General features: G+C 40.3%; 3 protein-coding genes across 11 annotated transcripts in view; 2 read left to right on the top strand and 1 right to left on the bottom strand.

Moving 5' to 3' along the window:
• Positions 1–4305: 4305 nt before the first annotated feature.
• Positions 4306–5463, top strand: LOC105842008 (U11/U12 small nuclear ribonucleoprotein 35 kDa protein). Its single transcript, XM_038015814.2, has 3 exons — positions 4306–4648; positions 4732–4862; positions 4944–5463. The coding sequence occupies exons 1-3, from the start codon at positions 4573–4575 to the stop codon at positions 5292–5294; spliced, it is 558 nt and encodes a 185-aa protein (XP_037871742.2). The 5' UTR covers positions 4306–4572; the 3' UTR covers positions 5295–5463.
• Positions 5464–5591: 128 nt separating this feature from the next.
• Positions 5592–6912, top strand: LOC134198685 (serine protease Hayan-like). The gene is made up of 2 exons (XM_062672371.1): positions 5592–6471; positions 6556–6912. The coding sequence occupies exons 1-2, from the start codon at positions 5612–5614 to the stop codon at positions 6899–6901; spliced, it is 1206 nt and encodes a 401-aa protein (XP_062528355.1). The 5' UTR covers positions 5592–5611; the 3' UTR covers positions 6902–6912.
• A 393-nt stretch (positions 6913–7305) lies between these two features.
• LOC101745679 (uncharacterized) overlaps positions 7306–23212 on the bottom strand; it is a 32277-nt gene continuing 16370 nt past the window's right edge. For 4 of the 9 annotated variants that reach the window (XM_038015807.2, XM_062672362.1, XM_062672366.1 and 1 more), the window contains 12 exons: positions 21371–21627; positions 21140–21276; positions 20702–20825; positions 18860–18955; positions 18504–18767; positions 16449–16526; positions 15865–16044; positions 14229–14341; positions 14033–14139; positions 13501–13637; positions 9009–12396; positions 7306–8562 (listed from right to left, as the gene is read on the bottom strand). In XM_038015807.2, coding sequence (XP_037871735.1) covers positions 12337–12396; positions 13501–13637; positions 14033–14139; positions 14229–14341; positions 15865–16044; positions 16449–16526; positions 18504–18767; positions 18860–18955; positions 20702–20825; positions 21140–21276; positions 21371–21627 — 1553 coding nt within the window. In that variant the 3' untranslated portion in view covers positions 7306–8562; positions 9009–12336. Of the gene's footprint in view, positions 8563–9008; positions 12397–12816; positions 12866–13500; positions 13638–14032; positions 14140–14228; positions 14342–15864; positions 16045–16448; positions 16527–17720; positions 18276–18503; positions 18768–18859; positions 18956–20701; positions 20826–21139; positions 21277–21370; positions 21628–23212 lie in introns of those variants that run through there. The other 5 variants (XM_062672363.1, XM_062672364.1, XM_062672368.1 and 2 more) reach the window with 3 other exon arrangements.

The raw sequence follows: 23212 nt of genomic DNA, 5'->3' as shown, positions 1-23212 counted from the left end.
CCTATTTTGATTGCGATACAGCTACATTAGTGTAAAATCTATAGTAGATAGTCATTCTTGAAGAATACAGGTGTCGGTAATTCATGGTAGTGACTTTTTGGCGGGAATCTGAGTGATGATGCTGTTTGAATTCATATATTTTTTAAATTTAATATTTTTTTTAATTAAAACGTTTAATATTATGCGTTTAATATTTAATATATATTATATACATTTATGCATTCAATTTCATATCTTAATCAATTTCAGATTACTCGACTTTTTTATACCTGCTTAAATATGTTTTCATATAAGTATCTTAGATAGTAGGTAGGTAAAGTAAATTATAATAAAACAAACGACTTTGTGGGAACAAAAATATATTTTCTTTCCTATCATACTAACTGTGACTGTGATATTAAACTACAGAAACTGCTCAGTCTACGGAATTACGGATCAGTATACGGCACTCTTATATATAAGATGGAATTACTACGGAGCTGCTGAAATCCGGAGGGGTTCCTATCCTGAAGAAATTACGGAGCCTGTACAATTCCGTCATACACAACGGGACTACACCATTGGCGTGGACAAGGAGTCGGGTCGTGTTGTTCTTCAAGAAAGGTGATAAAACTTTGTTGAAGAACTATAGACCGATATCTCTTTCGAGCCACGTCTACAGGTTCTTTTCTAGGGTCATTACTAATCGTCTCGCCCGAAGGCTTGATGAATGGCAGCCACCGGAGCAGGCTGGGTTTCAAAAGGGTTACAATACCGTAGACCATATTCACACCCTCAGACAGATTATACAAAAGTCTACAGAATATAATTTATACGAAGCCGCGACGATGACCGTACAAATCCAGGATTGCCAGTCTAGACCTATCAAGCTGCAGCGGGCTGTCCGACAGGGAGATGTTATATCTAACATCTAAGCAATAAAAAAAATATATATACATAGTCAGGTCATAAATTCTGTCACGTGTTTAATGTAAAATAATTGAAACAAGTTTATTCATTATGTAACCATTTATATACCAAAATGAACTTAACAAAACATAGATTCTTATGACACTAAAGTTTATTCAAAATGACCTCCGTGATTTTGAATACAGGCCTTCAATCTGCGCGGCCAGTCGTCTATCGCAGCACGAACGAGGTCCATGTCAATATCGGCGGCTGCCTTAATCAAGGATGTCTTGAGTGACTCCAAATTGGGATGAGGCTTTGAGCACGCCTTTTCCTCCAAGTGTTGCCATATCTTGTAATCTAACGGATTCAAATCTGGACTGGAGGAGGGCCAGTCTTCGTGCCGGATGAAGTCGATTTCACGCGCCGCCAGCCAGTCTTGTGTGCTCTTCGCTCTATGAACTGGCGCCGAATCTTGTTGGAATACCCAGTGTCTGTTATTGAACATGGTATGAGAAACAGGTACCACAAGGTACGTCAGGACTGTATTTTGATACACAACTGCATTCGTTTTTACACCTTTCTCACAAAAATGTACCTCTGTTAAGCCCCAATAAGAAACTCCCAACCATACCATGAGCGAGGATGGAAAATGACCTCGTTGGACACGCGGAATACGGTTGCTCGCTTCTTCATTACTGTGTGCGTACACCTTATAATATTTTTTGTTGTAGCTCTCTTCTACGTTAAAAAAATTTTCATCCGAAAAAAGAATTTCCCGATATTTTTTTCCCGCGTACCGCTTCAACAAAGCGCGGCATCTCTTCAGTCTCAGGTCCATTAGACGAGCATTCAAACGATGTCCTGTTTTTCTTCGATATGCCCGAAGCCCTAAGTCTTCATTTAACACCCTTTTCACCGTGGTTCTGCTTAACCCCATCTGAAGGGCCAACAGTTTCTGCTTACGTTTGGGATTTCTTTGAATTCGCGCCTTCACAGCTTTTATCACTGCTGGAATCCTAACAGACCGAGGGCGACCACTTCTTGACCTGTCATCTAGACTAGAGTCTTCATTGTATGGTTTGATGGTACGATAAACGAATCTTTTGGTTATATTCAAATTTTTCAGTATGTTAAAAATTTGAATTGGCGCGTAACCGCAACGATGCAACGCAATAACTGCAATACGGTCTTCTTTAAGCGTCCACTCCATATTTAAAAATGAGTAAAATTCTAAATGTATACTATTTTTATTTTCATGAACAATTCGAAATTCGAATTCAATAAACTTTTTTGTGGCCAGCATTCTAAAAGAAAAGTTTTTACTGTGTGACAATACTTATGACCTGACTAGGTATATATTTCCGAAGCTGTTCACCGCTGCACTTGAAGATGTCTTCAAGACGCTGGACTGGAAAACATGTGGAATCAACGTCAACGGAGAGTACATATCATAAGTACCTTCGATTTGCCGATGACAGTCTTAATGTCGGAATCGCTGGAGGACCTCAGTCGTATGCTCAACGATCTCAATGCTGCTTCCCGATGCGTGGGACTGCGGATGAACCTTGACAAGACGAAAGTCATGTTCAATGATAAAATCGTCCCGGGCCAAGTTACCATCTCGAATGCAGTCATTGAAGAGGTAAAATACTTTGTCTACCTCGGTCAAGCTATCCAGCTTGGCCGGGGTAACTTCAATACAGAGATTGAGAGACGCATACGACTGGGTTGGTCGGCATTTGGGAAATTCCGTGCAATCCTCACCTCGCAAATTCCTCAATGCCTGAAGACAAAAGTCTTTAACCAATGCGTTCTCCCCGCGATGACATACGGCGCGGAAACCTGGACACTGACGGCAGGGCTGGCCCATAAGTTAAGAGTCGCACATCGGGCGATGGAGAGAGCTATGCTCGGTATTTCTCTAAGGGACAAAATCCGGAACGAAGAAATTCGACGGAGAACCAAAGTCGACGACATAGCTCTCAAAGTTAGCAAGCTGAAGTGGCAATGGGCCGGTCACATCTGTCGAGCCAGCGACGCCAGGTGGGGGAGGAAAGTCCTCGAATGGAGGCCACGGATGGGTACCAGGAGCGTGGGGCGTCCTCCAACCAGGTGGACTGACGACTTAGTGCGCATGGCGGGAGGTCGTTGGATGCGGAAGGCGGAGGACCGCATTATGTGGAAGGCATTGGGGAAGGCCTATGCCCAGCAGTGAGCAGATAAAGGCTGATGATGATGATGATACGGCACTCGTATTATTTCTAGTTTATGACTCTATTAACTTAAATATTAAGTGTATTGTCTATGGATCATAGATAATACCTACACTTATTAAGTTCTATCCATGGAGGTAATAAGTAGGTACAAAAAAAAAAGAAGTTCAAAAACAAATGCCATAGGTACCTATAGTCGTATTTTTAATTAGACGAAGCAGAAGAGGACTTTTTGGCGGGAACGCGAGGAGTGAAGTTGTGTGATTTGTTTTATTTTGTCTATTTAGTGTTTCTTTGGGTTTAAATGTGTAATAGTGGTGGTTTATTAGTTGTTTAATATATGTGAAAGTGCACAAATGTGGGAAAATGAAACAAAGCCGCTGGACGTAACTTCTCGGGATCCTCCAAAAAGTCCACTGAAAAAATCTTAGTAAATGACCACCATTTTACTGAGATTATATTTCATCCCGTATCATCTCATTTCCTTTCATCATTTTTCATAAAAATAAGAATATGAATTAAAATAAGACATGACTTAAAGGTCTCAGTTACCAGGTCATAAAACCCCTTAAAAAAAATTAGACGAAGCTAGCTGACAGTAGCTAATGTCACTTTGTAAAATAATGTTGCTATATTTAAAGTAATAGTGATGCGTTCAGTTCTCGTTCAATCACATGAATGAACAATGAGCCGAGAAGAGTTAATCATTTCAAACTATAAAATATTATCTCTATTTTACAATAAAATTGTTTTTTTTTATGATTGAAGTATTACTGGTAGCCCGGAGGCCTTTCCAGTTTCACCAGGACAGGTGGGCCGAATAAAATTGTATTAAAGTGCTCCAATATATGTTACTAGTAGTATGTAACTACAATCAGTTTTTTTTTTATTTTCATTACCTACCTATAATTGTTATATTTTATACATCTATAGTTTCAACTATATGATGTATTGAAAATAGGACAGTCTTACAAGCTTCCTCGTTATGTTTTCCTTAATGTTTAAAACACTCGCTATTTAGTATAGGTAGATACTATAGGAACATAATCGTCGAAAACTGGTTGGTATATACAAAGCATGGCTAAAATTCGAACCCCGTACCCAATATCGGCAGTTCGGCACACTATCTATTCACTAGACAATTTCATTAATTCAGGAGTTTTTTCAATCATTCACTTTGTCACAACACTATTTTTATTTAATCAAAAACTGACAGCACATTAAACGTCAGTTGACTTCGTCTAATTAAAAATACCTACCTAGGTACCTATGGCATGTGTGAAACTAAATAAATAAATATATAACTAAGTTTAAAATTAATTAAATTGTAATATGTTATTAAATAGCTACTATAACTATGACTAGATGACTCCACTGACTACAACTAAACAAGAGTCAATAATTTTTTTAAATCAGTTTCACTTCAGAAATAAATGTTTTTCATTTTACTTTGATATAAAAGTAGAAAATGACCAAGGACGGCGAAACAGATTTTAAAAAATATGCCACAGAATACGATCCAATAAAAATTGGTTCTATTGATGGTAAAACTGCATTTTTCTCCAATTATAAATAAATTCTGGAAACAGTATTTAAATTGTATGCTTAAATTATATTTTGTGAATAGGTACAGACGTAGAGCCTCATGATCGAGCAATATTACGTGCTATTTACTCTGAATACATCCCCAATAAAAGGGTAAAGGGAAACCCAAATCATACCATCTTTATAGGGAGACTTAACCCTAGGACACCACAGGTCTGTATCCATCTATAATTCCACAATTACTCAACACATTGTTAAATATCAATTAATATAAACTTATTATTACACTTTTAGGAAACTATCGAATCGGAATTTTCAAAATTCGGTAAAATCATTCACTGTCGTCTCGTAAGGGATCTTGTCACAGGAAAATCGAAGCAGTATGCTTTTGTAGAATATGAAAAGTACAGTTGTATGGAAAAGGCACTAAGAGAGATGCACTTAGAATACATAGATGGTTCAGAGATAATTGTAGAGCGGGAAGCTGAACGACGACTTCCTGGATGGAAGCCTCGACGCTTAGGCGGTGGGTTTGGTGGCCGCAAAGAATCAGGACAGTTAAGGTTCGGCTGTAGAGATAGACCTTTCCGGAAACCATACACTGTAGGAAACAAAATTGAGTCTGATACAAAAGCTGAGTGGTAAAATGAATAATTATAAACCAATGTAGGAAACAAAATTGAGTCTGATGGTAAAATTAATAATTATAAACCTATCTGTTTAAATAATTCTATTTGACTACTTAGCGTTAGCTAACATAATATGTAATTTAATGACTAAATACATTTAGTAAATATAATTAACTTAAATCTAATCATTTTTTTTATGAAGCTTGCTTCAAATATAAGAATCCTGAGAATAATGAACAATGAGAAGGAATATACTTAAACTTTATGGACACCTCTGAATATTGTACAATCTAAAGGGCCATGTCCTGTTCTATAACTTGTCATGTTTAAATAATGTGTGTTTTCTGTTTTAAAGAACTCAAAAGATGGTGTAAATCATTCACAAAACCTGAAATTTGTCTTTCATTGTTAGAAGCTGTATTCTTGATTATATTAGTCACAAGCCTGACCTTTTTAGTACAGCACTTCTTAGCATGTGCGAGTAGGAATGTAAACGAACATGTGAATACATCCACCACTTTTAGACATGAGACAACTGTACCAGCCATAATCCCGGACCAAACAAAGTATTACAAGCAAACAACACATAAGACATTTCCACCGGGTATTGAGTGCACTTGGAAACCCTCAAAAAAGACTAGACCTACAATGCGTTTCTTTGAATATAATCAAACTGAGAGTTCATTTTATGAATTAGGAATAATTCAATCTGGTAAACTTAACATTTCTCAGGCTAAATCCACACCTGATACAATATCAGATATTTTAGGAAAGGACAAAAAATTTGATGGAGAATATGCAGAAGATTCTTTTAATAATCATGTCTTGGCTTTAGTAAAATTTAAACCTCCGAAAGACATAATTTTTGGCTGCATACTCACTATAATCTCAGAATTTTGGACAATAACTGCTGCCAGTTGTATAGATGCAATTGAAGAACTGGATTCCCTGGACTCTTTTGTGATGTTGGAAGACTATGGGCTGGAGAAGAAAGGTCAGATACATACTCTGTCAGATGTGCAAGTACACCCGTTTTACCAGAATGGGAACAAGAGTTATGACCTAAGTGTTCTAAAGAGCGAGGATAGCTTAACATCTGGTTCAAGGTTTCCAGTGGAATTACCAAATATTATTGATTATTTTCTGATTACTGTAGGTGAAAGTTTCACTATGCTTGGATTTGGTCCATTAAGGTAAATAAATAATTATACATTTATTTTATTTACCTAAAATAAAGTTGGAATAATATAATGTTAAAGTGCCTATCCATTTTATAGGACAATTGATAAAAGTCTATCAGGTCACAGACTGCACAAAGCATATGTGTACAATCTCTCAACCCGTCAGTGCCGCAGTACAGATGACACATGGTCACTCCGCCATCTGCAGAGCGGCTCGGCCTTGTTGCAGGGTGGATGTGGACGGTCAGCGCTGTGTGCAGGGGTCTTATGGAGTAGAAATGCACCCTGCAACTACTGTGCGGGGACACCGCTGCTGTCCGAATCCTTGCTCCTTGGCGTCATGAGCGACAATCAGCAGTGTGGCGTCTCCTGCGACCCTCAGATTTACGTCAATATAGCCATGCTTAGGGATTGGATCGATTTTATTATTGGAAATAAATGACATGCGTCGTATTCTTGTTTTGCATGCTTCCCAAACTGCCAACGGGACACCGGTACCAACCAATCTGAACTAGTTATCAGCAATGTTTATATTTATAACGAGCAGTTTATCACTATTTTCATGCAGTACCTATTAATGGTTTGTAATTTCAATCACCAAAATAAAAATCATTACAATAATCTGCCGCTTCTTGTCTAGTAAGGTACCTAGTGTGTTGTTGTTTAGCTTTTTGTGTTATTAATGTTGGTTAACATAAGTTGGATATAGATAAAAAAAAAACAAAAATATACAGTCACATAGCAAGATAAACTAGGGTAAAATACCCAGTAGTCAGCCTTTTAGTGGGATTCTTAACTTGATTCACCTGTATTTTTAAAAATAAAAGACTTTAAACGAAAAAAAAATTTTTTACAGAAAGTTTGTTTATTATTTTTACTAAAGAGATACAATTTTTTTTTAATTTGTTAGAATTATATAAAAAATCAATATTAAACAAAATATGGCACTTTTTACCGGTAGTCAGCCTCATTTCTCCACAAGTCAGCCATGTCTTACCCAATAGTCAGCCTTTTACTTATTATTGCACGTTGGACATACAAATTCTTTATTATAGACATTTTCATAGTCTTCACTTGAAAATATAGTACATTTTAAATGATACCACGCAAGACAATTGTCACAACCAATATTTTTTAAGACGTTTATATCTGTGTCATTAGTCAATTCCTCTTCACACGAATCGCATCTTATTCTGTTTACTGTGCATGTCGTACTTTTCTTCTTACTTATACTTTTTTGGACATCAAAAACTTTTGAGCTTTCCTTTTTTGTAATTCTTCTTCCTTCTTTTGTCTTTCTTCTTCAGTCTTTTTTTAGCTTTCATTCTTTTCTGCTTTTTAATCAATATTTCGTTCTTTTTCGGTTCATGAACATGCTTCGGCGCAGTTTATATCTTCTTGCGTATTAAATTCAGATGCTCCTGTTTCCTGGACTTCATGACTTTCTTGCAAGACTTCAAAGTCTGTTATGAATTTGAAGTCATTTAAGGGTACTTCACTTTCGGTTAAATTAATGAAATTATTGTCCAATGTGCAATCCCCTATAATTGGAAAACTAACATGAAGAATTTCAACTGATTCTGACGCTATTTTTAGAATCAATAGAACTTGAGGTATAGATTTGGACGGCCTGGCTAATTGAATTTACTGTAGAATTTAGGCTTTCAGTACCGACCATATTCTTTGCTCTGTTTAAAACATCGATAGCGATTTTGATTCTCTTAACTCCGGATTTCGTTTAAGAAATGAGTTCCATTTCTTCCCTGGCCTATTATTTACAAATGGGTTAGGTCTGTTTTCTTGGGAAGTAATATTATGGACGGTATAAAGGATCATCACATTTAAAGGGAAGCCACATTCTGCCAAAGCAATGCACCAGTCTTTCAAGGCAGTTTCTTCGTCTTTGGTAAGTACTAAGTCTGATCCCATTTTACGAGGTGCTTCTGGGACTCTTAAATGCAGGCGATCTTATAGAGTCCCTCGTGGTACGCTAAAAACTCGACTAGCTTCTCTAATCTTCATCCCGTTTCTGATCGCGGCCATAGCCTATGACAACTGCTCTTCTTTGTACTGGTGGATTGGTCGTTTCGACATTATGAAACTCTAGAATATAAGATTTTAACTTGATCCTTATTAAAATGCATTAAAGTTCAATATTACACAATAGAACTAACGGCCGACTATAGGAGTTAATAGTCCATTAGTCAGCCCTCAGCATATATTTTACTTTTATACACGGCTGACTACTGGTAAAATAATATTTTGGTCATCTAAGAGTTATATTCAATCCAAAGCAAATAACAAGGACTATTCTCTGTGTTAATTTCGACGAATTCTAAGAAAATCGTAAAAAACCAGTAGTCAGCCCCTTGCTGCTGACTTCTGGATCAACCTTAACAAATCGTAACCCAGAAGTCGGCCCCCTAAATTGAAACGAAATAAACATATAAAATGCATCTAATGCTCAATGTTATCGTAGAAAAAACATTATACAACAACATAACATAAAAATCTACCAGCAATTACAACAAATTCATAGAAAAACTTACCAAAACCTCGAACACGTTTCCTTACGAAAAAAATAGCAAAAGTGACACATCCTGTCCTTTCGTTGGCGGCAGTGGAAATGAACGAGTAAAGAGGATCAACCTGTCACGCTATCGGTTCTTAGATGTGCACAGTAACCAACAAGAGAACATAGATTTGATTAAACGTTATTTCAATGGTGTAAGTCCATTTCAACACTATTTATACCAAAATAAAACCTATAAAGGCTGAGTACTGGTGCGGGGCTAACTTCTGGGGGTTTTACCCTATTTTTATAAAATTAAAGTAATCATTTCTTATTGGATTTGCGTTGCCTCGTGTACTAAGCCAAAGTTGTAAAATTATATGAGAAGAATTAAATGTTTAGCAATTATAAAATTTGGTGAGCCACAAAAAAACAGCATAGAAATAATTTGGCCAGCATACAAAAATTTTGTTTGCAATTAAAAAAATCAGGCAGCAATCCTTGTTCCGAAATATTTTTGATAAAGGTCAAAGATTAAATCATAAATAGGCAGCTTACAATAACTTGAGCTTGAATAATAAATATTCAGTCCACAAAATAACTATTTGATCAGCAAGATTTCATAATTCATCAGCAGAGAAAACATGTCTATATGCAGTGGGTTTGATTGGTATACATATTTAAAACATGGTGAGCAAAATAACTACATAATGGGATCGCGTTTTCGTTGAAAAATCGACAATGTAGGTACCGTTAAAAGTGCGCGGCGCGGAGTAGGAGCAGGCGCGTGACACGAGGAGCTAGTCGCGTGCGAGTATTGTCATTCGTGATTCGATGATTATGCGGCGATTAAATTACAGTGGTAACGTGTTTTAAAGAGATTTGTGCTGTTTTTGCTACTTAATTGTTTTATCTCAATTATATTTTATAAGAATAAAAAATATTTTATTAATTTACATTTCTATATCTAAAGTAGTGATACTTACCCGTCCGGATTTATAAGACGTCCTGCCGCCAATTTTTGCGAATATTTATTTTATTTCACGATATAATAATTCTTTGATATGGAAGTCTCGTGAACATTTATCAAGTACCTATGTATTTTCGTGAACATAAAGTACAGTAGGTACACATTTCATTAGAAAATTCGTGCCTACCTAATAGCTGTTGCTGCCGTAGTCGCATCGCCCGATATTAGTACGGCTTTATAACCTATTATAAACAATAATTATGTATATAAATTAAATACCCTTGAAATTTATAAACGCAACATTAATTTGTATCATTGTAACCTTTTTCACGAAGTATAAACACAAACCAATAACTTGCAAAGAGAATCGGAGACTAGTTATTGCTCTCTATTACAATTTGATTGGTTGTCAAATCTTATCAATGTCTACTTGTGGACTCAATCATAACATATTATTATTAATGAACAAAGCATTATTGGCGTGCTCCCTGGTGATGGCGGCGTACGTGGTGGGTGTCCTGACGGCCGCGGCGCTGCAGATTATTGCTGCTCTCGAAATTGAAATTGAAGATAACGAAACTACAATTAAATATTGATTTCATTTGTTATACACGCGTCAATAGTGCTACCATTACCGATATGTAATTAGTGTTTAAAAGCTAAGTAAATTAGAAAAAAAATCGATTTTGCATTTTCTCCAGTTATCGTGGGAATATGTTATTTGTGATTATGGTGGATAATGGGTATGTGATATGGTGGAGGACTTCCCAATTCAGAGATGTATTATATTTTAAACTATTATTTTAGTTAAATTTCTCTCTTATTAAATTCGTTCTATAATAAGTACATAAAAAAATCTCAGGGAAATAATGTTATCTGAACACAGCCGTTCTTTAGTACCAGGCATTTCTAAATATGACCAAATTCCGGCGATGTTCTACGTGGTGTTGTAACAATTTGTAAATTAGGAAACCGTACATGTCACAACAATCATTAAGATAGGTAAAATATTAAAATTATTAGAAAATGGTCTAATAAAACTACAAATATAAGCATACATAACATAAGTATATTAAATATTTTCCCGTAAGTTTTTATATATAATACAGTTCCGATATATTTCCATGATGTCAAATTCTTCTCTTCGTTAGTTCTTTGCAAATATACAGACAAAATAAAACAAAAATACACCTTTAAACGGTTTTAACTAACATTTACTAAGGCATTTCGACAATTTACATATTTCATTTGTCATTCTGTACATGCAAACTTTTTACAAAACCTGACAGATAAAGACAGTTGAATTCTAGAGTTTATTGTCTATGTCTATGGTACAGCGTACTGCTAGCTGCTACTGCCGCCGATGTGGAAGAAACAATAAAAGTTGATACGCTCGAAGGGCTGATAGAAGAAAAGAAAAGACTGCAGTAACACCAACCGATCATTGCATCCATTGATAACATAACTATACTACATATTCAAAAATATTATTTATTAAAATTAAACCAAAATCTACAACCGTCTTAATTATGCAATGAAAAGAAATAAAGAAAATATTGAATAGGAATTTAATAATAATAATAGTAATAATAATACGATTTCTCATCGACCTAATTAAATTAATTGAATTATACATTGAATGGAAAATTCTATTGAGTTACCTTACAATACGCTACAAGCGTCCGGTACAAACGACCATAAACATACATCGCGGAATATTGTGACGCTATGAGCTGCTGTCACGTCATAGTTTAGTCCAACATAACTACAACTCCATACTTCATTTGTATTTTACAAAATCTAGGGTCCTTTGCCATTTCAATTATTCATAAACATACAGATTTAGAACAATTTTAGGGTAGAACATTCTCAGCGACCACAGATTTAAGATCGTGCGATGAAAGTTAATGTGTATCCTGCGATGGACTTTAAACTAGCGCCCGCGGACAACAACGCCCTCTTTTCTCTCGCCACGACATATACTTGTCGGAGTTTTAAAGTGTGCATCTCAAGTCTATGGCCCGTGTAAATGTGTCAACAATCGGCACTAAGCCGCAACTAATGTCGAGTTAGTCGGCTAGCTCTCTCGATCTGACTCGATCGTTCGACAACTCGTTAAGTTTCACAGTTCTGTTCGATTCGCATCTCACAAACTCATTTTAGTTAAAACAATCGAATGTGGCGGTCATTTGTAAATCGATCGTCGAAACATATTTGTTAAATCTCCGACGTTCAGCCAAGAAGGCGAATTGGAAGCGACACGACACGATCCCGACACGACACGACCCCGACCCGGCACGGAGCGCGGCCGGCTCGCCGACGTTACAAAGTTCAACTAAGATAAGTTTATGGAGGCTCCAACGCTCGTGCGCCGACTGTCTCGGGGGGCGCAGGCCTAGATGCCGCTGCGGTACTGCTCGTCGCTGCCGGCTTGCGCGGGATCGTAGACTCCGCTCTGAAATTGATAATTATAGTAAGCCCGTGCTCCACGCACTCCGGCGTCGCGGCGTCGGGTCTCGCATCCATCATCGATCGCACTGTAAATAAGGTGTCTGTTCGCAGAGCGCGGTGAGCGCGGCGGGCAGACATTGCACGCTGCAGGGAGCGGCCCAGTCAAGTCGGTTAGTAAGCAATAGGGATATTCCGATACTAGTAAATATGAGTAGGTACTCGATACTTTTGATTTGATAACAAGTATTTATAGCATCGAATCAATCTTGCGATACATACTCGGTATCATACATACTCGGTGCAACAATGTCTCAATGTCAGTAGTATCGAAAAAAGATTTGAGTACTATCGAAATGAGTAGGTATCCATACTTTGACGGTATCGGAGCATCCCTAGTAAGCAAGTGTATGCGGTGCATAGTTACCGGCGCGCGGCGGCGCCCGCTAGAGGCCGTTCGGGAGCTCCTCCTCCTGCTGTGCCGCATGACGGTAGCAAAATTGGAAAATAATTATTTCACGTTGTAAAAGGTTTGCATTGGGCGAACTCAAAACTATTCGCTTGGGGTCGTACCTGGGGGGAGCGCCGGCGGGGGGTCGGGGACGGGGGTAGGGATATTGACAAATGGGCGTTCTGGAGGAAAATATATTTAATGAGTTTTGGTTAATTCTACATTATTTTCTATTAATTTCTTGTGGTGTAATGCTGAGCTAGTAATATTTAATTTTTGAGTGGAATAGCTCAAATATATTCATGACTCTCCTGGCGTTAAGTGATTATCGGAGCATAGACATCGCGACGTGCACGCCGCCACTCTCCATGACACATGAAGTCGAAGTTAGAAAGAATAGCTTAATGCAATTTCATTACAACTGGAACGCATCACTGCGTAGCGACAGAGATATCCAAGTCGGCGGTACCTGCCCGGGCTGGCTCACAACACTACACTACTGAACTTTATTTGAAGACTGTAAGATCCCGCATAGCTGTGTGGCCGATGTATTACTGTACTGTTTAACAACGCTGTCAATTAAACTAAAGACAAATCTTAAAATGTTAACTGTAATTTGGGATTAGGTGACACTACGTTTGTTCCCTGAAGTCGTGTTACCTGCAGCGCGGGGGCCGGCACGAAGTAGTTGTTGTAGGGGGCGGGCGCGGGCGGGGGCGGGGGTGCGGGCGCGGGGGCCGGGGGGCGCGCCGCCGTCCCCCCCGGGTTAAACACGTCCACGTATGAGTTCTTTATATCTGGAAACAATACATTCAGCGCTCAACTCTCTGGAGGTTAAAGAGGGAAGATCTTCAACCGAGCGAATGTCTTTGCTAGGTAGACCGACGGCCCGAATGTTGTTGTTCGGAACTTGTGTTTAAGTAAGCTTATCTTGAAAATGTCGTTAGCGATATTCAGGCATCTGTCAAATATCTTGTTTTCTGTGACGGCCACTCCACAAAACAGACGGATATCTTGTTAGGGATGTCTTTTTTAAAAGATAATTTTCTTTAATAGATTCAGATTATTCCGTTCTGTTGTGCGCTTTTGTCGCGACCAGCCGACCTCCCGTGCCCTCTCCCCGAGGACACGAGGACGTGAACACGTTATTGGTGTGCGTTCAGATTAGAGAGTTACAGTACATAGTACTCACGTCGTCCCTTCTGCATCTTGAATATATTGGAAGGCGGCGCCGTGAGGGGGCCGGCGAGGGGGACGGAGGGAGGGGCGCCGTTGGGTTGCAGCGGGGGGGAGATACTCCTGTAAAAATATATTCATATTCGTAGTTTTTATAAGTACAATTACAGAAGTGTATCCAGTTGGCCGTGCGCGCCACTCGGGACACTCACCTAATTTGCGAGACGATGTCGGCCATCTTGGGGGGCGGGGGAGGGGGCTGGTCGTTCTCGTCCACGTCGCCGTCGAGATTGCGCCACCGCTTCTTGTCTTCGTCCCACACGATCTATCACACAAACACAATACTATACGGTGCATTGTGTCGCCAGCATCGAAACGGAAAAGATTATGTGTTTACTTAAAATGAGCTTAAATATTTGTCAGCGAAGTAGGCTCACACGTTGCGACTCTCGATGCGTAATGCAAAGTACATTACTAGGATATTAATTTAGAGACCTATTTCATTCTGTTCTTTTAGTACACCAAGTATACCAATAGTGAACATTATCGCAACAATATACCAGTAAACATTAAAAGGCAAATGCAATAAAAATATAATTTATTTATAATAATTATATAAATGTGATAAACATACATATTTGGAAACATATAAATGTACATACATATTATAGATATAAAAGAAAATAATAAACTTACAAAAAAAAATACAAAGTTATATTTGAACCTAATAATATAATTTGAAATCTTTATTTAGTGGATTTTGTACTTGATTTAAAGATCCATTTGATTCATTCACAAGTTAAGTTGAGAATAAAGTATTTACATGTCCAGTGTTGCAATTATTTTATTAAAGCCATTAAGCTAATGAGTGGTAGACTTTAGATATAATGTGGATTAAAAAATAAAAGATAAATATATTATTTATTTTATGCGGGGCTAGGGATGGGGTCGTTTTGACTTCTTTATTTATTATCAACATTTTTTTAATTTAATTTGGGGTGATATTTTTGAAGTGAAAACTTCTTTAGAATCGTGATTTCAAACCGGATCAACGGAAAAAACGACAGGTAAGAGACACAAATACAAAAGAATGAGACAGAAATATACATACTATTTAATACAGCGCCATCTGTGAGATTTTTTTAATACTAACGTGTGTATGAAAGCTCTTGTAGTGAATTTTAATTTAGGATTATACTTGAAATTAAAATATCAATTCACAGAGAGCGCTACCTTACAATTATTTACTAATGACAAAATTTTAAGACGTTTAGGATAATTGTATTTTAATTTTGGAAGATTTCACTTCTACCACTAGTGAATTGCACCATGTATTTTTTTTTCGTTATCTTTTTAAAAATCAAATCTACTACTGACTGTGAACTATGATGATACATAGCGTGAATGGATAGACATATGTTTACTTTGCAGTGTTGTCATTTTCAAAATTTAATTATGTGAATATATATTCTATTTTAGACAAATAACACTATATCTAAATAAAACCTTACTATTTTAAGTTTTACAGTATATGTAGAATATCATTAAATTTGAAAGAAAGACACATTGTTGAGGTCTTGTGCGTATATCTTTGCCAAAAATTATTTTTTCGTCAACTGAGGATGTTCACACTTTAATATATTTTTCCTCATTAACTGTGTGTACTACCTATTTATATCATTATTATAATAGATTAACCATGTTTTCATTGACCATAGCTACTTTTGAAACTGAAAGATGACTGAATGATAAACACAAGAATATTGATTTTCTTTATAAACTAGGTAAGAGCGTTACGGAAGAGAGAGAGGTTTATATGAGTGTGGGCGCGTGGTGGCGCGGACTCACGGTGGGGTTCTTGTCGTCGGGCAGGATCATCTGGTTGGGGGGCCGCAGCGAGAGCTTGGTGAGTATCCCGCCGAGCCAGCCGCCGCCCTTCTTCCCGTCGCTCTTGGTTGGGTCGTCTTTTTGTTTTTCTTCTTGTTTTTTCGTTTTCGTCACTGGCGTGTCCGTGTCCCGCTCGGTCGCCTGTTAATGTTAAAGCCACTGATTTATTTTTTATTGCATAGATGGGTGGACGAGCTCACAGCCCACCTGGTATTAAGTGGTTACTGGAGCCCATAGACATCTACGACGTAAATGCGCCACCCACCTTGAGATATAAATTCTAAGGTCTCAGTATAGTTACAACGGCTGCCCCGCCTTTCGAACCGAAACGTATTACTGCTTCAGAGCATTCGTCCGTCAAACTTCACATTATTTAATAAGCTTTGAATAAGAATTAGGTGAGTATGTATAATATTTAGTTGTTCGGGGCTCATTGAACTTTACAGATATAATTCATTAATATAAAATTAAAAATAAAAACACACAAAATAGTTTGTGCTACTAATGTTTCGGTGCGATTGAGTAGTACAGTTGAGCGCACTGACCTCGGCGGCGGGCTGGTTGTCCTCCTCGTAGGAGTAGGCGGCTCCCGGCATCCTGATGCGGGGCCGCTCGTCTCCCGCCTGCCGCACACACGCACACCGCTCACACACCGACGCCGCGTCACGTAGGCACGCACACACACGTGAGTGTGCGGTGTGTCTCCCTACCCTCCTACCCTACTCTATTAGCCTAACAAACTGACTCTATTTAAATTTATAGTTTCAAATATGCTTTACGACACGAATACAGGGGTCCCCGTATGTATCTATCCGGTAAGATTTCTACTGTAGTCCGACAGGGCCTAGCAAGCGTTACTCAATCTGATGTTAATTTGTTATAATGTTAAATCGTACAATAGATACAATTTGATAACTGTTAATCGCATACTAAAAAAATATTTAAAAGTTAATTATTAGTGAATACAGAAAGTACTTAGTAACATGTAGTTATATTAAATTTTAAGCTTTATGGACTCTGAATATAAATTGGATACTCCTACGGGGTCAAAACCGAAAATAAGAGAAAGTCGGAGGTGCGAGGGTAAATTATAGAAGTAATAATGTGTGTGTGTGTGCGTGTCGCGGCGCCGGTGCGTCGGCGGGTACATAACAAAACCCATAGATCATACACGTAAATACGAAAACTTCATCTTTTTGACAACTGTCACAGGTGGTGGTGTCACAGGCGACGGAGATATTGTCTACTTTAAACCTCGATCATATTCAAATATAAAATTAAATATTTTTTACTGAAAATAAAAAGGTGAGATAATGGTCGTTTAATGATCACGATTTATGTTCAAGTTAACTATTGTAAGGCCGGTCGCCGAAACAAGCAGCGGATCTTTGGTGACCTTTGGACAATACCTTCGGTGTTAGTACGACCGACGGTAACCACTCGCCATCGAATATACTGTAGTCGGTTTTACATTTCGAGATGTCCACACAGAGCTTAAGCTATTTCAGTTATATTTATTTATGTGACGGGCTTATAACAGTTATTCAGTGAATAAACATCAGGCACAACACGAGCACACGAGCACAAGCGCCCGCGGACACTGTACCTAGCGCAGCGGACACCCCGCGCGGTGCTAGTGACACATTGATACGGTTGCACGGGGGGCACGGGGGGGACGGGGGGGACGGGCGCGGGGGGCGGGCGCGGGACCTAAATCACAAAAGCGACTGACGAAATTTACATTTGGGATTTTTTACTGTAATTTCATCATTAGGATCATACAGTGGGATTCCATATTTTGTGATTGAGAACACGAATCTGTATCTAAATATTTAATGATAATAAAACATGTGGGCGATAACGCGCGGTGTAAATAAACACTAAACAGAGTAAGCTGCAAATTAAAGACATTGATAATATATTTGAAAATAAATTTCGTAATGATATAAAATAAATCAGATCCAACATTTATCACAGAGCATCGATAAGTAAAGCGAGGGTGCGTTTATAGGCGGAGGCGGGGGCGGGGGCGGGGGCGGGGGCGGTCAGTCGAACGACACGGGCTCGTCGATGTCGAAGGTCCTCGGTTCCGCCACGACGTAGCGCGCCACCAGGTCGGCGCCGGGCGGCCCGCGCCGCGACAGGATCTCCTCGAAGCGGTCCAGGCTGCGCTCGATGGTGGCTCGCAGGGCGCGGCGGTCCGCCGGCCCGGTCGGCTCGTCGATGGGATATGTGCCGCCGAACACGAGCGGCTTCAGTCGGCCACTCGACCGGCGGGGGGCCCGCGCGGCCGCGAGGGGGCCGGGCGGGGGGCGCGGCGCCGGGCGGGGAGCGGAGCGGGGCGCGGGGTGGTGGCGGCGCCGCAGCCCCGACTGGTGCACCCACACAATGCGCGTTAGTACTGGAGCGACTGGGGGACGGGCGGCAGCGGAGCCTTCTCCCGTCCCCCGCCCCGCTCCCGCCCGTCACCCGGACCTCACCCTATCCTCTACGTCGGGTACGCGGGTGGCCAACGACTATATCGTTTTGACTATGAAGTCATACAAGATCTAACAAGTGATGAACTGCTATGACGTAGTTGAAATGACACGCGTACTTACATCGCCGTATCCATATCCGGCGGCGTCTCCCTGCCAGTAGGGGTCGGCGTATGTCTGGGCGTGGTGCTCCTCGGTGCGGTGCCAGTCCTCGCCGTACGCCGCGTAGGCGGGAGGGTCCGAGTCGTGGGGCTCGGCGTGGGGCAGCAGGTGAGGGGGCTGTAGGGGCGGGGGCGGGGGCTGCGTGTAGTACTGCGCGGAGTAGTCGGGAGTCTCCTCGACGGGCTCGGGGTAGCCGGGCATGTGCGGCTGCTGGTACTGATGAGCCTGTAACGGTACTCACTTGGAAATCTGAATATTTCACAATAATGTTAATGTTGCCAGCGAGCGACAACTAAGCCCCCTGAACCCCACCGTACCTGGTCCGGCCAGGGCGGCGGCGGGCCGGGCGGCGCGGCGTGCTGCGGCGTGCCGGGCTGCGTCAGCGGCTCGGGCTGCACACACGGACGCGCACACTTATGAACACGATCAATCAATATAATACACAACTATTAAAAACCCAAACTTCAAGCCAGATGAATTAGAGAAGGGTTTAATAGATCAGTTTTCTCTTTTCAGTACTCTTATTGAAAATTTTGAGAAACAGTAATGTTTCTAATGTATACCTAGTCTTGCCACAAAAACTGAGACAAAGGAAAAAAAATATTCTATTGCAAATAACATTTATTACTTTTACAGTGTGTTAGTTTAATACATAAATATAAAACAATTTGAAGTATAAAAAGCTTATTCGAAGTGGTCTCCATTGGCTGCAATACAGTCCTTTAAACGTTGAGGCCAGCTATCAATAGAAGCACGCACTCTTTCCATGGGAAAAAATTTCACTGCCAATCATACGGATTGTTTTAGGGACTCCAAATTATCATGGCGTTTAGAGCAAGCCGTACTCTCTAAAACTGACCATAAATCATAATCCAGCGGATTAAGATCGGAACTAGACGACGGCCAGTCTTCAGCTCTGATAAAGTCCGAAACGTTCGTTTCCAACCAAGACTGCGTAGATCGAGCTTTATGACCTGGCGCCGAGTCTTGCTGGAAGGACCATTCTTGATTATTGAACATGGTGTTGTTAAGGGGCTTCACTACCTTCTCAAGAATGGTATCTTGATACACTTGTGCCGATGCTTTGATACCTTTTTCACAAAAGTATGTCTCAGTCACTCCTTCATAGCTAATACCCCACCAAACCATCACTGAAGTCGGATAGTGCCCACGTTGCACTCTGTCGACTAATTGGGAAGCTTCCTTAGAGCTTTGAGCATAAATACGGTCATTTTGTTTGTTAAAATGTTGCTCAATTGTAAAAAATTTCTCATCCGAAACAAAAATTTTCTATGACCTAGTTGTTTCGATTTTACCACCCTATTCTCTTTTAAATTATCAGTTAAGAAATGACCAGTACGTCTCTTATAGGTTGTAAGTCCTAAGTCATTTTTTAAAATACGCGACATGGTTCTAGGTGGTATCTTCATCTCCCGAGATAAAATCTTTTGCTCTTGGACAGGATTTCTTCGAATTGTTTCCCTTACTGCTTTGACCACCTTTTTCGTACGAACACTATGTGAACGGCCAGATCTTTTTCTGTCACAAACAGCGGAGGTCTCATTGCATACACTTGAGGACAAACTTACAGGAACGCAAAAAGATTATTTATCATGTTTTAATCATCGGTTCTGACTGACCATAGACATCATCACGATAAAAGGTATATTTTTCGATATTTTTTTTGAAGTGAAACTTCTTTAGGAGCTTTGAGAGTAAAATTTAACTTGCGACAGGTTCGTTAGCTAGCTAGTGAGAAAATAGACAGAGCGTCTCGATTTAAGGATGAAAATTAAAGAAAATCACAATACTACACATCGCAAAAGAAGTTTCGCTTCTTTCACGTGCACCAAGTTTGCACGCGCACCATTTTTTTAATTACTAGCCGCGCCCGACGGTCTCGCCTGCAGTGTGTAGCAATGTTACATTTTCGTGTGAGGAATTTAGATGCGAATTGTTGAGTTTTTTATATTTTCTTATTATCATTTATCATTGAATTGTTTCTGTTCTCGACTTTGTAGTTTTAATTTACAGAACATTAAGCGATACCGAACTTGTCACAAACAGCAGTGACATTTCATTGACTAAACATTTTGTTGCGTTAAACTGAACGAGTCCTCGCGTATACTGTTGGCATAGCCTGTACATAACATGATTACCTCAGTCATATTGGCGATGTTCTTGACGTCCTCGATCCACTGCTGGTGGCGGGGGGACGGCTCCCCGCTGTCCCCCTCGTCCAGGGGGGCGTCGTCTTGCAGAGCGGGGTCGTGGTACTTCAACCTAGATCATTTATTGAGATTTATTCATTTTGTTGACTTTGAATTCTAGGGGGTCAAGGGGTATTGCGACAGTGCGACACGTACCTGTCTGCGAGGAGGGCGAGCGCCCGAGTCAGGCGGGGGGCGGGGGCGGCGGCGCGGGGGGGCAGGGCGACACGTACCTGTCTGCGAGGAGGGCGAGCGCCCGAGTCAGGCGGGGGGCGGGGGCGGCGGCGCGGGGGGGCAGGGCGACACGTACCTGTCTGCGAGGAGGGCGAGCGCCCGAGCCAGGCGGGGTGCGGGGGCAGCGGCGCGGGGGGGCAGGGCGACACGTACCTGTCTGCGAGGAGGGCGAGCGCCCGAGCCAGGCGGGGTGCGGGGGCAGCGGCGCGGGCGGCTCGCTCGGTGTACCCCAGTGCCCGTTCGTACAGCCCGCAGTCCGTCAGTCGAACCGCTATCAACAATTTGTAAACCTGATAACGAAAATAATGATTCATTTATTATACTTGTTGTAAGCTCTTTGGACTGAAACGTTGGGTCCCCCCCCGGGCAGGGTGCGCGTCTCACCTGCAGCTCCGGTATGACGTAGTCCTGGTTCAATGATTTAGCGTATTCGTAGATCTCTGTAGCGAAGATCGCCTTGTTGGTGGCGAACTGTTGCAGGGAGGGCGCGCGGGGGTCGGCCAGCAGCAGGGACAGGCGGGGGGGCGGGGGGCGCGGGCCGGCGGACAGCGGCGCCAGCGGGTGCTGCGAGAACGGGACCTCCGCCGCCAAGTAACAGAACTGCGCTGAGTACAGCAGTCCGCGGGCCGCGAGGCTGTCTCCTGCAAGGGAACGTGTGATATTTTAGAATTTGGTTCGTGCAGGTGAAATATAAAACAACTTTTCTCTGTGATTAATTCACGGTTTATTTGTAACGTTCCCGGCTCATTAAGTGTTGTATTTTCGCTATGAACTTTAGAAATGATACAGCTAGGAACTAAGCTTAAAGGACAATGACCATTTTCTTAGGGAGTTTGGGCTCCTAAAAAAAGTTGTCGGGTCATGATGGTTTTAACTTAATTTTATAGACAAACAAATATCGTTTCATATTCAGAAAACGATTTTTATATTCTCACCCAGGTTTAAGAGAAATCTGTTTTTTTCTGCAGCTAAAATTAAGTTGTTCATTGTTTTCTTCGAAATCAATAATCACTCTCATTTACAGTATTCAATAAGTTAATTGTGGTTAATGTTGCTAGAAATACTTACGTACATTTTATTATTATTATATCCTCATAATAATAATAATAATAAAATGAAATGAAAATCCGGAAGCCGGCAGCGATATTGTTGTTGTTGTTTTTAAATTCGCCAATAAGCAGACAAAGAGCGTAGCCTATACAGCCTAGTCTGTCGTAGTTATTTTTTTTTTTCAATAAAAAGCTGGTATATCTCTTTTTATTGCTTTTTGGGAGCTTTGACGTCAACTCGATGAATAGCACATTGAGTGAGCGTGAATTTCCGCAGACCTTTTATCTTGAAAAAAAAAAACAGTCACTACTATGCTAGCCACAGTTTTATTCCAATGCCTCAATAATCGTGAACAACGATTATTGACGTTTAATACACAAAACAACACCCAATTTATATATTATACATCACAATAAACTATTAAAAAAACAATAAAATAAAACTTCAAGTGACGCTTCACTCGGGTTGCTGCCAAAACTCTCTTATCATATATAATAAGAATAGAGTAATGGTAGGCCATTGAGATGTTTACTAATGGAATCAATAATATCTAAAAATATTAAATAACTCATGATTTTAAGTAATAATTATTATTACCATATATAAATATTAAATTGAACAAAAATAAACTAAAAAGTCGGTGAATTATAACCAATAGCTATTTTTTTTAAATTTGTTGTTCAAGTTGACAGACAACTCTTTCGTTTGGCAGCTTAAAGGTTTACTATAAGGCTTTATGGGCTAAGCCCTTTGCCTATTGACGAATTTAAAAACTATGGCACTCAGTTTTGGGATGTTATGAAATAAGTAATTTATTTTTTTGTAAAACAATGCCAGGTTTGAAGAAATGTTGATACATAAACTAAACAACGTAAAAAAATAAGGCCCACTTTTGGGCATTGTCCTTTATCAAAGTCGCTTCTGACCGGCCGCACCCGCCTGGGTCGCCGTCCGGTCGCGTTCCCGGGACAATCCCAATTGTGATTGTTAAGGGTCGTGGAGAAAGATAACTCTGACATTCACAGTGCCCGCAGTCCAAAGACTCACGACTCATCGCTGCGTGCGACGCTCCCACTCCGGTGCGTCTCTCGGAGCTCGCGGTCTGGTGCCTAGAACGTGCTGTGTCATCTCCTAATGTTTCTGTTGTGTTGTTCTGGTTCTGTACAGAGGTCGCAT

Source organism: Bombyx mori, chromosome 15, assembly GCF_030269925.1.
Source record: "Bombyx mori chromosome 15, ASM3026992v2".
Taxonomy (NCBI): domain Eukaryota; kingdom Metazoa; phylum Arthropoda; class Insecta; order Lepidoptera; family Bombycidae; genus Bombyx; species Bombyx mori.
Note: the sequence above shows the minus strand (reverse complement) of the source record. Positions and strands in the feature narration are given on the sequence as shown.

What these genes read in the sequence shown, in the direction of transcription:
- LOC105842008 (XM_038015814.2), top strand. Translation starts at nt 4,573, where the DNA reads ATGACCAAGGACGGCGAAACAGATTTTAAAAAATATGCCACAGAATAC. An exon ending in AAAAATTGGTTCTATTGATG is followed by an intron (nt 4,649 to 4,731) that starts GTAAAACTGCAT and finishes TTTTGTGAATAG; the next exon opens with GTACAGACGTAGAGCCTCAT. An exon ending in TTAACCCTAGGACACCACAG is followed by an intron (nt 4,863 to 4,943) that starts GTCTGTATCCAT and finishes TTACACTTTTAG; the next exon opens with GAAACTATCGAATCGGAATT.
- LOC134198685 (XM_062672371.1), top strand. Translation starts at nt 5,612, where the DNA reads ATGTGTGTTTTCTGTTTTAAAGAACTCAAAAGATGGTGTAAATCATTC. An exon ending in CTTGGATTTGGTCCATTAAG is followed by an intron (nt 6,472 to 6,555) that starts GTAAATAAATAA and finishes TCCATTTTATAG; the next exon opens with GACAATTGATAAAAGTCTAT.